We start from the raw sequence: 18,381 nt of genomic DNA on the forward strand, positions 1-18,381 counted from the left end.
CACAGTGGGTGAAAAAGCCTCGAGTATACCCAGCAAACACACAGGAGGGATAAATCTCCAAATCACCATGCTAAGTGCATCGACAAAACACAGTGTTAATACCACATGGACCCATTAAAGAGAGGTTTTTATAGAGCAGCCAATGGATGGACAATCAGAACATTAAGTGCCTTTAGGTTTCAGGAGGAACTTTGCCAAACAAGGGTATAGAGTGAGTTTTCTAGAAGCAAGTGTAATGGTCTGTGTTTTCATGGGGGTGTAGTCACACATCGGTTGTGCACATTTGTCAGAACTCATCAAATGATACAGTTACATTTGTCCTATTTCATAAAAATAACTCTTAACAAATATAGGTCCCTAGTTCAAGATATGCATATGAAGGGTTTGGTAGCAGAGTAGGCTGATGCATGTAATTTACCTTAAAATGTGACAAAAATTAATATGAATTGATGGAGAGAGAGAGAGAGAGAGAGAGAGAGAGAGAGCAAGATACTAGACAGTGGCTTGTCTTATGCCATGTTAGACTCCAAGGGCCAGACCCTGACCTTGGCCAGCAGCCCACCATTAAGGAAGGGAAAGCCCTTACACCTGCACATGGGTGTGGAGTGGCTACCTGCTGCCCAGACACTAGGGGTGGGTTAGAGAAGCATCCTCTGGTTACCTATTCAGAATTACCTGGTTTCTGTCATATTCATCGAATGCCACAAAGTAAACTAGGGACTGCTTTCTCACAGCTTTTCTAACCTAAGAGAAATAAGGCTTTCAGTACAAAATAACCAAATATATGCAACAAAATACTGGTAATGATGGGCGGGACTCACTTGGATCTTAGTCTTCTGAAGTGATGTTGTTGATAGTGGTGTGGTGGTCGTAGCGATAATCAGGCTAGGCACAGGGGCTGCAGAGGAGGCAGAGAGTGGTCTGGTCAGTAAAGGCACCCAAGTGACACTCTGCAGGCTGCTGGGTCCACAGCACTTCTCCTCACACCTCATCCTCCAGAGGACAGGCACCCAACCCAAGCACCCACTATCAGAAGGGCTAGAGGACTAGAAGCCCAATCCTGGAGGGAGGAGGGGCCTTAGACAGGAACCACATTATAGACGGCACTGAGCCCTGCTCCTACTACTGAACTGTCCTTCCTGAACGGCCCTTCCTACTGAACTGTCACTACGACCAGACGCACAACCTTTGCCCTGAAAGGCAACTCTATTGACTTCACTGGACAAGCGTCAGCGTTTTAGATAAGCAAAGGGAGTGACAGCCAGACTCGATTGTACAAGGTGTCCTACAGCTCGGTGGAAGGTGGGGCTCTGGCTCAGGGCAGCACATACAGAAAGACCTGTTGTATCCGTAGGCCCAGGGATCCAGAAGGTAAGGTCAGAGGCTCTCGGGCTGAGGATGCTGTGCCCAGCTCAGTGCCTTTCCCCACCAGGCCCATGTTTCTTTCCTGGCAAGGTCTGGGGCCCTAACCTAGATGAACATGATTCCGGGCAGAGCACAGCCGTTTCTAGTGTTGGAGGCACAGTCACAGGACGACATCAACCAAAGGGAAGGAACCGCAGGGAAAAGGCATCAGGGCCAGAGATGTGATGGAGACAAAGTGTGGGCAAGGGGGAAATTCAGCTCTTTTTTTCTGAAAACAGAATCCTGTCTGCTCCTGGTTCCCTTGGCTTTTCTTGTTCAGGCAGCCCAAGTGTTGGTCAAGCACCTCACAGTTACCAAGAGCCTAGATGGTACACACATGATCCCATGTGGTTCTGAGACTCATCACTGGGGGTGGTTTTCATCCTCACTGCATAGAGGAGGAACCTGTGACACAGAGAAGCCAAGCACTATGCTCCAAGAGTCAGCAATAGGAAAGGGGCTGAGGAGGGTCTGCACCTTGCTGAGGCCCAGGCCTGGCTCTGTCCCCACACCTGCCCATAATGAAGTCACCAGGAAGCTTACATTTGTGCCACTGATTATTAATCTGCTCATTTGACTGCCAGGATATGAAGGAGTGTTGGCGGGGGCAGTGGGAGGACCCAGGATACTCTAAGAACTCCAGAAAGCAGAGATCCTCAGAGCTCTAGATTCGGTACCTCCATAAATGCATACTCTATGTTTGTCTCTCCTGAAGGCTCTAGATTCTTAAGGTCTTTAAGAATGTTTCCTACTTTCGCCCTGAAAAAAAAATTAGAAAAGATTTTGAGGTCTAATTTGGGGTTGAATTTACAAGCAGCCCAAGCCGTCCTGGAGCCACTGTGCACTGTGCAGACTTGCCTAGTCAGGACAGGACACCAGTCAAGTAGCCTGGTTGTGACCTTATGCTCTGTGTCCTTGATATGGACAGGTCTTGCTCAGGCCTTCTCTGTCCCCTATCTGGTGAGCATGGTGTGGGGGGAGGCTGCTTTGCTGCTCCCATGGGTATGGCCTGGCTTTCTCTGCACTCACCACTGTCTCAGGCACACTACCTGGGGGACCCTCAAGAGCCCTGCCTTGATCATCCATGGTGAATGTGGGGCACCCCCATGGATGTGCCACTGTGAATCTGTACTCACAGTGTAACTGGAAGGGCTTCTAGCACCTACTGGGTCCCTTGGGAAGGCACACTCTTCCTTCAGCAGGTAAGGCTGAGTTTGGAAAAGGTCATCCTGCTGATAGCTCTGCTCTGTCCCATCCTCTCCTGTCACAGAATCCTGAGATTGACTAGCACCTGCCCCAAGCCTCTTCCCCTTCTGGATTGGCACCAAAGGAAGGAGAAAGCTCCTTAATGAGAGAACTAGGGCTCCTGGGTTCACATACTCCTGAAGAAAAAGGCCAAAAGCTGGGGAAGTGCCTTGAGGGCTACCCATGGAGGGGCAGTGCTCCCCTGGCCGCCATGGGTATGTGGCCAGGTGGCTGCTGTTAAGGGGGATTTCACGGGTGGGACTGGGGCCCTAGATTCAGGCTAATCCCATGTGACAAGCCGAGTTAGCACAGCAAGGCTAGGAGAACTGGGACCCTGAGAGGGGTTCTCACTGTGGGGAGTAGCGGTGTTTCTGTGGGGTGAGACCTGAGAGCCTTGATTGGAGCTGGGATCAGCCTGGGATTGGCTTTCCTAACATGCCCCACTGCCTAGGATTTGAGGAGGCCTGTGGTGGGGTGCCTGGGAGGGACCTCATGCAGAGAGAATCCAGGAGGGGACACTAGTGCCTAATACAGGAGTGATCTAGCCCTGCCAAGCCCAGGAGGTGAGGCCTGGCACCCATGACCAGTGGAGGCGAAACCAGGTGCTGCTCCACTCAGCAGAAGCCCTCTCCCTCCCTCACCACATACCAGATTTTCTTCTACCCCTTCTCAGTGTCTGGCCCAGGAGCCCCCAGGCTTTTTCTTGCCCAAGCAGGCTCTCCCCAGGGAGTGTTGCCCCTCTAACCCTGCTCCCAGCTATGTCCACGGAGGGGATACCAGCTCCTTGTCCCCTAGTAGTCCTTCTTACTCTTTAACACCTGTCTCAACCCCTTGGATCCCCTCCATCTCTTCCCTGTTGTCACCCTCCTCGCCATCAACCCTGGGGGCTTCCTATCCTCTGGGCCCCTGGGTTTTCTAGTGCCCAGAACAAGCCCCCTTTCAACTGTGTCTCCTCAGCCTACTCTCTCTTAGCAGAAAGGGCTCAGAAAGCATTAAGCAGGTTCCATCCCTGCTCCCACATTCTCTGCAGACCCTCAAGAGTCACACCTATATCAGGCTCTAGTGTCCCCTCCTGGATTCTCTCTGCATGAGGTCCTTCCCAGGCTCTCTGCCACAAACCTCCTCAACTCCTAGGCAGTGGGGCATGTTTAGGAAGGCCAATCCCAGGCTGAGCTCAGTTCCAGTCAAGGTCCTATGGGGGTTTGGGAGCTGGCAGCTTTAGGGCCCTGATCTGAGTGTGAGCTGTCTTCCCAGCTGCACATCTTGCCCCCTTACCCTTATTTCACCTCATTTCCACTCCCCTAGGCCTCACTCCCACTCCTGAACCCTGGCTTGGGGGAGATGTTACTTTGTTCACTCTCCAGAGATGACCATGGAGACCCTACCTGGGCTCTCCCACAGCTTCTCACATCTGGGCTCTGAGTCCCCTACCACGGAGGAGGCAGAGGTCTTACCCTCCCCAGTGGGCAGCAGCTTCTCCAGAGCCCCCCTGCCCAGCAGCCCTGCATCTCTCTGCCACCTGCCAGCGTCTCTCCCAATGGACTTGCTTCCTTCCACTTTGAACCTATTCAGGTCTCTCTGTCCTAAATGCAAAACCCCACCTATGCACAAATTTATGCCTCTCCTAGTGCTTGGGACAGCCAGCCCTTTCTCCCTGCTTGTCCTGGAGTCAGGCAGAAGAGTGCCACCTCCATGCATTGACATCACCACTCTGCTATTCCTGGCTTCTCTCCATGGTCCTGAATGGTGGCTCTGCCACAAATACTGGGGCCCATTCAGTTCTAAGGGTGCTCAACTTCTCTTTGGTCCTTCACTGTCTCTAAATTGGGTTCCAGTCATTTGTGTCCATGAGAATCAACATCTCAACTACTCAGAAGTTCCATTATTTCCTATTTCCAGGTTTTTGGGCAAACTGTTTGCCCCACCATGTTCCACCTCAAGCACCTTATCCTAGCTTTGTGTTCAGGACCCCACTCATGGGCTCCCCTGCCTCAGACACACCAAAGGGCAAAGATCTGTTTCCTTGTGATGAATCAACACTTCAATGCTGCCTATCCCTCCTCACCAATGGCCCAGGGCAGAGAGTGACACACAACAACAGGTGCCCAACTTTGGCCAGTGTTCATAAATAAGCTGCACATCTGACTTATCCCATTTGGGAAGTCCTCACAGCTGGTCTCTTCTAAAGACAGGGAAAAGCATAGGCAGAAGGATTCAGAACACATGAGGCCTGGCACCCATGGCCAGTGGAGACCAAACTGGGTGCTGCCCAGCCCAGCAGTAGCACCCTTAGAGGCCTTAGAGGGGTGAGGGTGGTCTAGAAGTACATGGTTGGCCATTGTCAGAGCAGCCAAGGATCAGAGGAATCAGGAGAGTTGGAGCTTGGGGTCACGGTGCACAATGAGGGAATGCCAGCCCAGCCCATGTTGCACACCAGTGGGTGCCCACTGTGTCTCAGGGAACCTCTTAGCTCCTTGGCTTTTTCTGGGGTCTTGCCCACTAGGACTGCCTTAGGGTCAATGTGACACTTACCTGTCTTTGTTGAGTCATATATGGGTGAAGCCATATGAGGCATAGGTGATTATGGAGATCCGCAGGTTTATGCTGGGGAGAAGCACATGCTTATGAGAAGTCATTAATGCAGTCTCAAAATGAAGCCAGAGAGCAGGCCACACTACTGGGGACACAGCTCCCACCTCAACTTTTCTATTTTTGGACACACTTTTCAACCCCCAGAACTTCCTGTAACTTCAGTAAAGAATTCTGAGGACTGTGGCCTGGGCAGACTTCCTGGAAGAGTGTGCCCGAATGGCATCCTGATCCATCCTTATACTTACAGCATTCCAACACACACACACACACACACACACACACACACACACACACACGATCATGAGTACAGTGCATCACAAAGAGATAGACACCTTCTCACTTCTGAATGAGGACCTCCCAAATGGCCTCTTATCTTCTGCAACCTATTTTGGACCTTCCTCCCCCCCTTCCCTCCTTCTAACTCCTCCTCTACCTCCCTTTCTCCTCAAAAAGTTATTCTCCCTTTTGGTAGCCATTCATATATATCCCTCCCTTTCTTCCCCTTGGTTACTGTTTTCTGGTCTGCTGACTCTCATTATCTTTTATCTAAACTATTTTGGTTCTTTTACAACTCATTTTACCACTACTATCCGACTTTTCTTCTTGGAGCACAACTTTGATATTATCACACCCCTGAACAAGAATCATCTGTGGCTTCCTATAGCTCACAGCAGGAAATTCAAGCCTCATGGCCTGGCTTGAGTGACTATGTTTTGGCTCCAAGCTGACCCATCTGGCTTAATCTCCCAACCCCTCCCTGAGTTAACTCTATTCTGTACCCAAACAGACTACTCAGTCCATAAGAAGTCTCCTTGTTCCTGTTACCCTGTCTTTTCCATACTTCAAGAAATAGATCAAATTTCCACACCCGCTGGGAAGACATTCTTGATTTTTTTCTGTGAATTCTTAATTTTTCCTTAAGGTTGCATGTAAGTCTTGTGCTTTTTCTTTTGAACCCTGATACCTTTTAACCAGGTGCTTAATTACTGTGTTACTGGTTTGCCTGTTTCCTACCCTGTCAGGTCCTCAAGGGCAGCCTGTGTCCCCAGAAGTGTGGCCTGACTCTCAGGCAGAAGCCAGTTAAAGCTGTCACGACCTAATGGAATGACTCTAGTCTGTCCTTTTTTCCTGTGTCACAGCACTGCCCTGGGCTCTGTGCTCCTGACCTAAGGGACACTCATGCCCACTAAGCTAAAGAGCTGTGTACTCTGCCTGGCAGAGGAAAACACACACCTACTTTGTGAACCTCTTCACCACTTCCTCCACAAATTTGTGAATGTCCTTCCAGGACTTCTTTGCACTTTCTGACCTGAAAAACCAAGAAGACATTGAACAGAGGGATTGCATGCCTCCACTGGGTGGGCAGCATTTCCACCTCCCATAATCCCTTGAGCACTCCCTCCACAGCCCACATAGCTGATGTCTGCTACACCCCCTCAGTGGCCTTAGTGGGTCACCTTGGTGGTGATTCTCATCAGTGTAAGTGGTGGGGAGGATGCCCATGTAGACCTGTGCTTGAAGATGGGGGACTTCTGGTGCAAACCTGAATGGGTGGTCATGAAAATGGCTTTGTTAGACAAGAAGGAAGGAGGATGGAAGAGCCCCCAGTGATTCTGATACGTTGTTCTTTTGGCTCCCCCACTTACCAACACATCAGTAGGAGCCCTGGCCTCAGCCAGGAAGGATGTGATACTCAGAATATTTTATTTCCCTCTTTCCTGTCAGCCTACAAAGCTGAACCACTCTGGATACAGTATGCCTTTTCCAGCCTCACTGCCATGGAAGGTGTTGGAACAGGCCCAGGACAGTGCTGTTCTAGTGTCATCATGATCCAACCATCAGGGAAAGCCACAGGTACCTCCTATCCCTACTTTCAGTTTCTTACTCCCATTGGCTCCCACTTTACTCCCTGGATGGAGAGTAGGAGTATAAAGAATGTTTGTGTCATGATGACCCCTCTGCCTAGGTGGGAAGTACTTAACTGTGCCCTAGGTGCCAAGGGTTCAAAAAGTCTTTGCAATGCTACATCTCTCTATGTCTGTACAATTCCAAATTGTGGAGGCTTATTAAATGTTTTGGTCAGGGTTCTGTAGATGGTGAGAGCAAAACACGCTGATGCCAATACCTGGACTCTTTCCTTGGATCTGTGATGTTTCGTGTCTTTCCCATATCATAGGAGTCAGAGAAACCCACAAGGAGGCTCTTCCTTTCACCTCCAATTATCCCTATATTCATTAACATCCTGAATGTCATGTTTACATGTGTGATTCCCACACATCCAAAAGCATCCTTATCCTCTCTGCCATTCCTTCTGCCTCCTCTAAGATGCTTCTAAAACTGTTGATAGATGGTGAGGGAACTAAGAATAGATTCTAACCATGTCAGGATGATCATCATGAAGCACATATATATGAAGCACTTTACATGCATGCTTTCCAATTCCAGAACAACTCTGTGATGTCAAAATTATTCCCACTTTACAGATGAGAAAACTGAGGCTCTCATAGGTCAAAGAATTTGGCACAATGGATATGAACTCAGATATAGCTGTAAAAGCCTTGTTCTTGCCATTGGACTTGGGAGACTGGGGTGACACTGCTGTGCCAATAATTGCTGGGAGCATAGCAGTGGACTCCAACAACTTACCCATAATATAGACTTTCTCATGGAAGCTCCATGCTAAAGTACAAGGAAGGCAATTCCTTTCCTAAGTAATTATAACTCTTCCCACTTTTCTTCTCATTATTACTCTCCCCTGTTTTTCCCCAGAATGAGGAAGATCTTCCAAAGAAGATTCACAGGATGAGTCTTCAACCCATCTACCAGCCCTGGGAAAGTTTGTGGTGGTTTTGAAGGAAGGTCTAGCATCTAGAACATGGAAGAATGTGAGTGCTCTTATGTAGTGGGAAAAACCACAAGGATATAAGTGTCTAGGAGAGAGGCAGTATGGAACAGAGCAACCACATAGAGTTCCAGCACACAGAGCTCCAATCATATTTTAGCACCCCATACCAAAATGAGAATGGAGAGATGGGGATCACCAGACATTTGGGGGCATCTCTACTGTTGAAACTTGAGTCCAAAATATCTTAGTGATGTAACTACTCTGGGTGAATGGAAAGGGTGGGCAAGGTCCATGTAGGAGAGCCTACATGAACTATAAGAAAACTAAATTCTCTTCATTCCTAGGCAGAAGTCAATAGAGAATGAGTAAACATCAAACAACAAGAAACAGTATCAGTACTAGCATGTTCTTAGAAACAAAGTTATAATACCAGAAAAAATACCAGAAAAAATCTGGAAGATTTGTAAGTGCCTGTCCCTGGGGAACGAGATGAGAGGAAATGAGAAGTGGTGCAGGAGCCCCAAGTTCTTTATTGTCAAGTTTGTAATGTGTTTAAATTTAAATTTATGGTCAAACATTTCTTCCTAAATGTAAAAAAAGGAATTAGAGGGGTGCCTGGTGCCTCGGTTGAGTGCCCAGCTTCAGCTCAGGTCATGATCTCGCAGTTCGTGAGCTCGAGACTTGTGTTGGGTTCTGTGCTGACAGCTCAGAGCCTGGAGCCTGCTTAGAATTCCATGTCTCCCTCTCTCTCTGTCCCTCCCCTATTCATTCTCTGTTTCTGTCTCTCTCAAAAATAAGCATTAAAAAAAAGACGATTTCTGCATTAGCTTTGTAGGAGCTTCAGAAAACAATGAAAAGTTTATCACAGTAAAGCGAATGTGCAATCAAGAAACAGCCATCTTCAAAAATAGAGAGGTTAAGATGGTGGTGAATTAGGGGGACGCTGGGCTTTCCTTGTCCCTCAAACACAGCTGTATTGAGGTCAGATCACTCGGAACACCTAGGAAATCAATCTGTGGACTGGCAGGAGGACATCCATGGTTGGAAGGAGACAATGAGGCAGGTGTGAGGTGCATGGAAGTGAACTGGGGGAGAGAAAATTGTGGTGCTGTGGAGGGGAGGGAACACTTTCTGCAGGGAGACAAAAGGGAGAGAAAGGGAGAGGGGTTGAGAAAGTGTGGCATCAGGTATGCAGAAGAGGAAAACATCTCCCAACCATGGACTGGGGAAGGAGAAGTACCGAGTGTTGCACGTTTTTGCAAACAGCATGTGGAGCTCAAACTCTGAGGTTTTGGAAGTGTTTGACTTTCCCTAGAGTGGAGCTATGGTATGCACTCCTGGGGATAAGGAAGGAGCTGGCCTCAGAGTACATAGCATGGTATAGGGATTGTCAGGGCACATTGGGAGAGAATAGTCCCCTTCCTGGAGTACTTTTGGAAGAGGGAATATTGCCTCTCCAAAGACAAAAGACCCTATAGGTGCCAGCAAAAGGTCTTTCATCAGCAGGGGACAAAGGTGTGCCCAGAGAGAATATAACCTTTGCTACTTTTAGTGGTGTTACACCATAGGTTCTGCACACTGTGCAGACTTGAGATTGTTTTTCTAGAATAAAGGACATCAGACAAAGCGTAGAGAGGCTCCATTCTGGAGGAGGGGGCAGGTATACATGGTGCCAGGTCCTGTAAGATTTTCAGTTTTGAATCCCAGGCACATGCCAAAGAAAAAATGCAGGAGAGCTGTGGCACAGGGCAAGCCACAGTGTCCTCACTGCACCCTCACTATTCTGTGAAGGCTGCCTGAACAACAGAGCTCTGAGATCCCCTGTCTGGGGATGAGATATTGGGGTGGAACCATATTCCTCATATTCCTTCTTACGCCAAGCACTGTCCCCCTTTGCCTGGGAACTGCTTATTTACTGGGGCAAGACTGACTCTGAACGAATGGAATGGGCCTCTCCTCCAGGAGACCAGCACAGCCAGGTCCCTGCCCACACCAAGCGTACTGAAAATAAGTGCTTCAAAATGACACCTGCAATTCTGGTGGAAATAGAACCAGGCCTACTTTTTTTCTTTCTTCTTTTTTTTTCTTTTGAAATTAGGCTCAAAGTTTTTTGTTTGTTTTCATTTCCTTCTCTCTCTCTCTCTCTCTCTCTCTCTCTCTCTGATCAGAATTCTTCTGTTATTTTCTTTTTCTTTTCTTTTCTTTGGGATCAGGCTTATAGTTTTTTGATTGTCTGGTTTTTTTTTCATTCCTTTTCATTTTCTCTTTTTTGGAATCATGATTTTCCCCCTTGTTTCCAGGTTTAACAAACTAATCTAAGCATATCTAGACAAAGGTCCAGACACTCCACCACTGCAAGCAAGGAGGAGATCTGCAGAGGACTGACTAGTGGAAAGAGCAGTCAAAATGCAATAGCAGAGTGCACACAGCCTATACCAGAAACACTTCCTGAAGTGTCAGGCTCTGAACAGTGTGTGACCCCTTTTTAATAGAGCAGCACTCTCGGGTACAGGAAACATAAAAAGCTTTCAAAACATGCAAAAGACAGAAACTTAGCCAAAATGACAAGATGGAAGTATTCTCCTCAAAAGAAAGGTCAAGAAGAAATCACAGCCAGGGATTTACTCAAAACAGATATAACCAATATATCTGAGTAAGAAGTTTGAACAACAGTCATAAGACTACTAACTGGGCTTGAAAAAAGCATAGAAGACACCAGAGAAACCCTTGCTATAGAGATCAAAGACCTAAGAACTAGTCAGGATGAAATAAAAAAGGCTATAACTGAGATGCAAAACCAACTGGATATAGTCAAAATGAGGACTGAAGAAGCAGAGGAGAGAATAGGTGATATAGAAGATAAAATTATGGAAAATAATAAAGCTGAGAGGAATAAGGAAAGAAAACTATTAGATCATGAGAGGAGACTTAGGGAATTTAGTGATTCCATAAAATGAAACAACATTCATATCATAGGAGTCCCAGAAGAAGAGAAGCAGGAAAAAAGGGCAGAAGGTTTATTTGAACAAATTTTGGCTGAGAACTTCCCTAATCTGGGGAAGGAAACAGGCATCCAAGATCAAGAGGCACAGGGAACTCCCATTAAAATGAATAAGAACAGATAAACACCATGACATATCAATTTTAAACTTGCAAACTACAAAGATAAAGAGAGAATTTTTTTTTTAAAAAAAGCTTTTATTTATCTATTTTGAAAGAGAGAGAGTAGGGTAGGGGCAGAGAGAGAGGGAGGGGAGAATCCCAACCAGGCTCCATGCTGTCAGTGCAGAACCCAAAGCAGGGCTTGAATTCACAAACCATGAGATCATAACCTGAGCTGAAATCAAGAGTCAGATGCTTAACCGGCTGAATCGCCCAAGTGCCCCAAGAGAGAATTCTGAAAGCAGCTAGGACACATGTCCTTAACCTACAAAGGTAGTCACATAAGGTTAGCAGCAGACCTGTCCACTAAAACTTGGCTGGCCAGAAGGGAGTGGCAGGAAATATTCAATGTGTTGAATTGGAAAAATACACAGCCAAGAATTCTTTATCCAGCAAGGCTGTCATGCAGAATAGAAGGAAAGATAAAGAGTTTCCCAAACAAAAACTGAAGGAGTTTGTGACCACTAAACCAACCCTGCAAGAAATTTTAAGGGGGACTCTTTGAGTGGAGACAAACAAAAGAACCCAAAGTGACAAAGACTAGAAAGGACCAGAGAACATCACCAGAAACACCAACTCTACAGGTAACACAATGGCACTAAATTCATATCTTTCAATAATCATTCTAAATGTAAATGGACTAAATGCTCCAATCAAAACATAGGATATCATCAGGGAAATACAAGTCAAAACCACACTGAGATAACACCTCACACTGGTAAGAGTGGCTAAAATTAAGAACTCAGGAAACAACAGATACTGGCTTGGATGTGGAGAAACGGGAACCCTCTTGCACTGTTTGTTGGTGGGAATGTAACCTGGTGCAGCTGCTCTAGACAACAGTGTGGAGGTCCCTCAAAACATTAAAAATAGAACTACCCTATGATCCAGAAATAGAACTACTAGGAATTTATTCAAAGGATACAGGGGTGCTGATGCATAGGGGCACATGTACCCCAATGTTTATAGCAGTGCTTTCAACAATAGCCAAATTATGGAAAGAGCCTAAATGTCCATCAACTGATAAATGGATAAAGAAGATATGGTTTATATATACAATGGAATACTATTTGGAAATGAGAAAGGATGAGATCATGCCATTTGCAACAACATGGATGGAATTGGAAGGTATTATGCTAAGTGAAATAAGTCAGTCAGAGAAAGACAGATATCATATATTTTCACTCATATGTGGATCTTGAGAAACTTAACAGAACACCATGGGGGAAGGGAAGGGGGAAAATATAGTTACAAACAGAGAGGGAGGGATGCAAACCATAAGAGACTCAAATACAGAGAACAAACTGAGGGTTGATGGGGGCGGGGAGAGGGGAAAATGGGTGACGGACATTGAGGAGTGCACCTGTTGGGATGAGCACTGGGTGTTGTATGTAAGTGATGAACCATGGGAATCTACCCCCAAAACCAAGAGCACACTTTATACGCTGTATGTTAGCCAATTTGACAATAAATTCTATTAAAAAGTAGGGTATCAGAATGGATAAAAAACAAGATCCATCTACATGCTACCTAAAAGAAACTCATTTTAGACCTACCTAAAGAAACCTTCAGATTGAAAGTGAGGGGATGGAGAACCATCTATCATGCTAATGGACATCAAAAGAAAGCCAGAGTAGCCATACATATATCAGACAAACTAGATTTTAAAATAAAGACTGTAACAAGAGATGAGGAAGGGTATTATATCATAATTGGGGGGTCTATCCATCAGGAAGATCTAACATTTGTAAACATTTAATGCTTCCAACTTGAAAGACCCAAATATATTCAGAACATTTCATCCTAAAGCAGGAAAACACATTCTTCTCATGGAGAATGCACATGGAACATTCTCCAGAATAGATCACTACTGGGTCATAAATCATCCCTCAAGAGGCACAAAAAGATCGAGATCATACTATGCATATTTTCAGATCACAATGCTATGAAACGTGAAGAAAAAATTTGGAAAGCCCTCAAATACATGGAGGTTAAAGAATATCCTATTAAAGAATGAAGGGTTAACCAGAAAATTAAAGAAGAAATTTAAAAATACATGGAAGAAAATGAAAATGAAAACCTGATAGTCCAAACCATTTGGATTGCAGGAAAGGAAGTCCTAAAAGGAAACTACATTGCAATTTAGGCCTATCTCAAGAAGCAATACAGGTACCAAATACACAATTTACCTTATACCTAAAGGAGCTAGAAAAGGAACAGCAAATAAAGTCTAAAGCCAGCCAGAAGAAGATTAGAGTAGAGATAAATAATACAGAAACAAACAAACAAACAAACAAACAGTAGAACAGATCAATGAAAGTAAAAGCTGGCTTTTTGAAAGAATAAACAAAATTGATAACCCCCCAGCCAGACTTTCAAAAAGAAAAAAGACACAAATAGATAAGATCACAAATGAAAGAGGGGAGATAACAACCAACACCACAGAAATACAAACAATTATAGGAGAATAGTATGAAAAATTATATTCCAACAAACTGGACAATCTGGAAGAAATGGACAAATTCCTAGGAACTCACAAACTACCAACACTGAAACCATAAGAAATAGAAAATTAGAACAGACCCATAACCAGCAAAGAAACAAAATTAGTAATAAAAAATCTCCCAAGAAACAGGAGTCTTGGGCCAGATCATTTCCTAGGGGAGTTCTACCAGACATTTAAAGAGGAGTTAATACCTATTCATCTCAAACTCTTTCAAAAAATAGAAACGGAAGGAAAGCTTCTACACTCATACTATGAAGCTAGCATTACCTTGTGTCTAAAACCAGACAAAAGACCCCATTAAAAAGGAGAATTACAGGTCAATATCCCTGATGAATCAGGATGAAAAAATTCTCAACAAGATACTAGCAAATCGAATTAAACATAACAGTAAAAGAATTATTCACCATGGTCAAGTGGGATTTATTCCTGGGCTGCAGGGCTGGTTCAATATTTGCAAATCAAACAACGCAATACACCACATTAATATAAAAAGGATAAGGACCATATGATCCTGTCAGTAGATGCAGAAAGAGCATTTGACAAAATATAGCATCCATTCTTGATAAAAACCGTCAACAAACTAGGGATAGATGGAACATACCTCAACATAAAAAAATTCCATATTTGAAAGACTCACAGCTAAAATCATCTTCAGTGGGGAAAACCTGAGAGCCTTTCCCCTGTGGTCAAGAACATGACAAGAATGCCCACTCTCATTATTACTATTTAACATAATACTGGAAGCCTTAGCCTCCGCAATCAGACAACAAAAAGAAATAAAGGTCAGACACATAAGCAAGGAGATATCAAACTTTCACTATTTGCAGGTGACCTGATACTGTATGTAGACAACCCAAAAGACTCCACCAAAAAACTAATGTATGAATTCTAGAACTAATATACGAATTTAGGAGAGTCACAGGATATAAAATCAACATGCAGAAATTGGTTGCATTTCACACATCAATAACAAAGCAACAGAAAAAGAAATCAATCCCATTTATAACTGCACCAAAACCAATAAGATACCTAGCAAAACACCTAAATAAAGAGGTAAAAGATCTGTACTCTGAAAACTATAGAATACTTATGAAAGATTTTGAAGAGGACACAAAGAAATGGAAAGACATCCCATGCTCATGGATCAGAAGATCATTGTTAAAATGTCTATACTACCCAAAGCAATCTACACATTTAATACAATCCCTATCAAAATACCACCAGCATTTTTCACAGAGATAGATCAAACAATCCTAAAATTTGCATGGAACCACAAAAGACCCCAAATAACCAAAGCAATCCTGAAAAAGTAAAACAAAACTAGAGGTATCACAATCCTAGGTTTCAAGCTGTATTACAAAGATGTAGTTATCAAGACACTATGGTACTGGCACAAAAACAGACACATAGATCAATAGAACATAATAGAAAACCCAGGAACGGACCTATAACTATATGGTCAGCTCATCTTTGACAAAGCAGGAAAGAGTATCGAATGGAAAAAAAGACAGTCTCTTCAGAGAATGGTGCTGGGAGAACTGGACAGTGACATGCAGAAGAATGAAACTGGACCACTTTATTACATCATACACAAAAATAAATTCAAAATATATGAAAGACCTAAATGTGAGAGAGGAAACCATAAGAATCCTAGAGAACACAGGCAGAAACATCTTTGACTTTGCTGTAGCAACTTTTTTTACTAGTTGTGTCTCTGAAGGCAAGAGGAACAAAAGCAAAAATGAACTATTGGGACTTCATCAAAAAGCTTCTGCACGGTGAAGATAACAATCAACAAAACTAAAACACCGCCTAAGGAATGGGAGAAGATATTTGTAAACAACATATAAGATAAAGTTGTAGTATCCAAAATCTGTAAATTACTTATCAAAGTCAACACTCAAAAAAAACCCTCAAAAAACAAACAAACAAACAATCCAGAGAAGAAGTGGATAGAAGTCATGAATAGATACTTTTCTAAAGAAGACATCCAGATGGCTAACAGACACATGAAAAGATGCTCAACATCACTCATCATCAGGGAAATCCAAATCAAACCCATGATGAGATGCCACCTCACACCTGTCAGAATGTCTAAACTTAATAATGCAAGAAACAACAGGTGTTGGTGAGGATGTAGAAAAGGGGAACCCTCTTGCATTGCTGGTGGGAATGCAAACTGGTGCAGCCACTCTGGAGAACAGTATGGAATTTCCTCAAAAAACTAAAAATAGAACTACACTATGAACCAGCAATTGCACTATTCACTATTTACCCAAAGGATACAAAAATACAGATTCAAAGGGGCACATGTATCCCAATGTTTATAGCAGCATTATTAACAATAGCCAAACTATGGAGGGAGCCCAAATGTCCACTGACTAATGAACGAATAAATAATATAATAATATGTGGGAGATATATGTATATATATGGGAATATTGCTCAGCTATCAAAAAGAATGAGATCTTGCCATTTGCAATGACACGGATGGAGCTAGAATATATTATGCCAAGTGAAGTAAGTCAACCAGAGAAAGACAAGTATCATGATTTCACTCATATGTGGAATTTAAGAAACAAAACAGATGAGCATATGGGAAGAGGAGGAAAAGAGAAGAAAGGGAAACAAACCACAAGAGACTCTTAATGATAGAGAAAAAACTGAGGTTTGATGGAGGGAGGTGGATAGAGGCTGGGCTAGATGGGTGATGGGTATTAAGGAGGGCATTTGTGATGAGCACTGGGTGTTGTATGTAAGTGATGAAATCTACTTCTGAATTAGTTTCTACTTCTGAAACTAATATTGCACTGTATATTAACTTAAATTTAAAGTAAAAAAAAACCCAAAATGGTAGTTTGGTGGCATTTTTAATCACCCTTCTCCCACTCTCTTTCTAGCTGGTGGCAGTTTTGGTCTTGATTGGTAGTCTAGTTCCAAGTTCTCCTTGAATCAGAGGGAGCAGTGAGAACCTTACTTACAAATTATTGTGTACATCTATTAGAATGGCTATCATAAGAAAGAGCAGACATAACAAATGCAGGTGAAAATGTGGAGAAAATCTTCCCCCTTATATAAAGAAGCAAATTGAAGATAGTGTATTAGAGGGTGGGTCAGTCCCTTGATATCATTCAGACTGCAATCCAGTTCTTTGAGTAATAAAAACAACTGCACTCATCTTACAAATTGAGTCTTTATAAGAACATAAAGGATCTATAGAAGTGATTCAAAGCCCACCTATCCTTTTTACCAGTCCCAAGGGAGTACAGTACCAAAGGAACACTTCTGATCAGTGCATCATGGTATTGGAGTCACCAACGAAATCACAGTGGTTGAGCACTGGATGGAACAATGCTTTACTGACATAAAGTGACAGAGCAAAATCAACTTCACTAGTGGGCATTGGTCCCCAGGCCCAGTGGGTGTATTCTGGTGGCTGAGTCATGGCAATTGGCCTAAGTACACCTCTCCTGCCACAGTGGAAGGAACCTTGTCCCCTTCCACATAAGACAGGTATAACAGTGGATTGGTCAGGTACCATGTGATGCATATCCTTTAAGCAGAGACAAAAGAACATTCAGAAAGTTAAACAAGGAGCAACATATCCAAAGTGATAAGCCTGACACAGGATATATAGGCTCTTTCTCTTTGTATCAGGAAGCACTCCATACCCAAGGTCTATTCTCATGTGGCTGAATGGGGGGTGAAAAGCCTGCATGCATGAGACTGTCTTTATAAACAATTTCCAAATAAGGTATAAAATACTTAAACAATTTGTTAACAGGTTTATCTAATTTTGGCTTATTATAGAGGAACTAAAAATATTTGGGCTTGTTAATAAATATGTGCCACACTGAAAAAATTCCTATGAGGAAGAATATACTAGCAGAAATTATGAAATGCATTAAAAAATTTGCCAATCTACAGATTGCTGGGATAAGTCTATACATGCTTACTTCTTGGTTTTTGCAAGAATTTAAGGTTTCTAAAAGTTAATAATTCTAATCAATATATGTAATTAAAACCACTAGAACTAATAAAGAAAATGAGTTTGTACGGGGAGAATAGGATGTGTTTCTGGTAAGATAAGGTATGAGGCATGGAAATGTGCTTTTGTTAAGGGGAAAAGTAAAATTGTTTAAAGGAGAATAGTCATTTCAGAATGAAAAAAGGAGGAATAATGGCTAAAAATTAAATAAATGGAACTAAAAAAAGGAAGAGAGAAAAAAATCTTATGTGGTCCAAGTGGTTAAAATGGAATTAATTCATTATAAGAATTTAAAAAATAAGCTTTGATACCAATACTATGTCTATCAAAATTAAAACATAATTCTCTTTCATTTGTTGAACAAAGTTTTCTTGGACTATTGGTGTGCTCTTAATAAGAGATTATGAAAAGTTGTTCTTTACCCTTTTTGTAATCTGTCTTCAAAGAAATATTTTGTGTCTTACCAAAATATTTTCCTGCGTCTCATGTTGTCATTAGCAAGTCTTTGATTACTTGGGAGAATTGAGTCATCTCTATTCAAAGACCTAAGCCTTTTTACAAGAGCTATGGTTTTTCACGACTAGGTAACTTCCTGTGTTTGCCTTAGAAATCTCTTGTCACTTTGCTTTAATAGATAAC

At 43.3% G+C, this 18,381-nt stretch overlaps 1 protein-coding gene across 3 annotated transcripts in view; it reads right to left on the reverse strand.

Annotated features, from left to right (window-relative positions):
- LOC125148347 (anthrax toxin receptor-like) overlaps positions 1 to 18,381 on the reverse strand; it is a 70,973-nt gene that overhangs the window by 22,224 nt on the left and 30,368 nt on the right. For 2 of the 3 annotated variants that reach the window (XM_047826361.1, XM_047826360.1), the window contains exons 2-4: positions 6,475 to 6,550; positions 5,182 to 5,253; positions 822 to 898 (exon numbers count right to left, since the gene is read on the reverse strand). In XM_047826361.1, the coding sequence (XP_047682317.1) occupies positions 822 to 898; positions 5,182 to 5,224 (120 nt within the window). In that variant the 5' untranslated portion in view covers positions 5,225 to 5,253; positions 6,475 to 6,550. The remainder of the gene's footprint in view (positions 1 to 821; positions 899 to 5,181; positions 5,254 to 6,474; positions 6,551 to 18,381) is intronic. The other variant, XM_047826362.1, reaches the window with a different exon arrangement.

The sequence above is a fragment of the Prionailurus viverrinus genome, chromosome D2 (genome assembly GCF_022837055.1).
Source record: "Prionailurus viverrinus isolate Anna chromosome D2, UM_Priviv_1.0, whole genome shotgun sequence".
NCBI classification, from domain to species: Eukaryota; Metazoa; Chordata; class Mammalia; order Carnivora; family Felidae; genus Prionailurus; species Prionailurus viverrinus.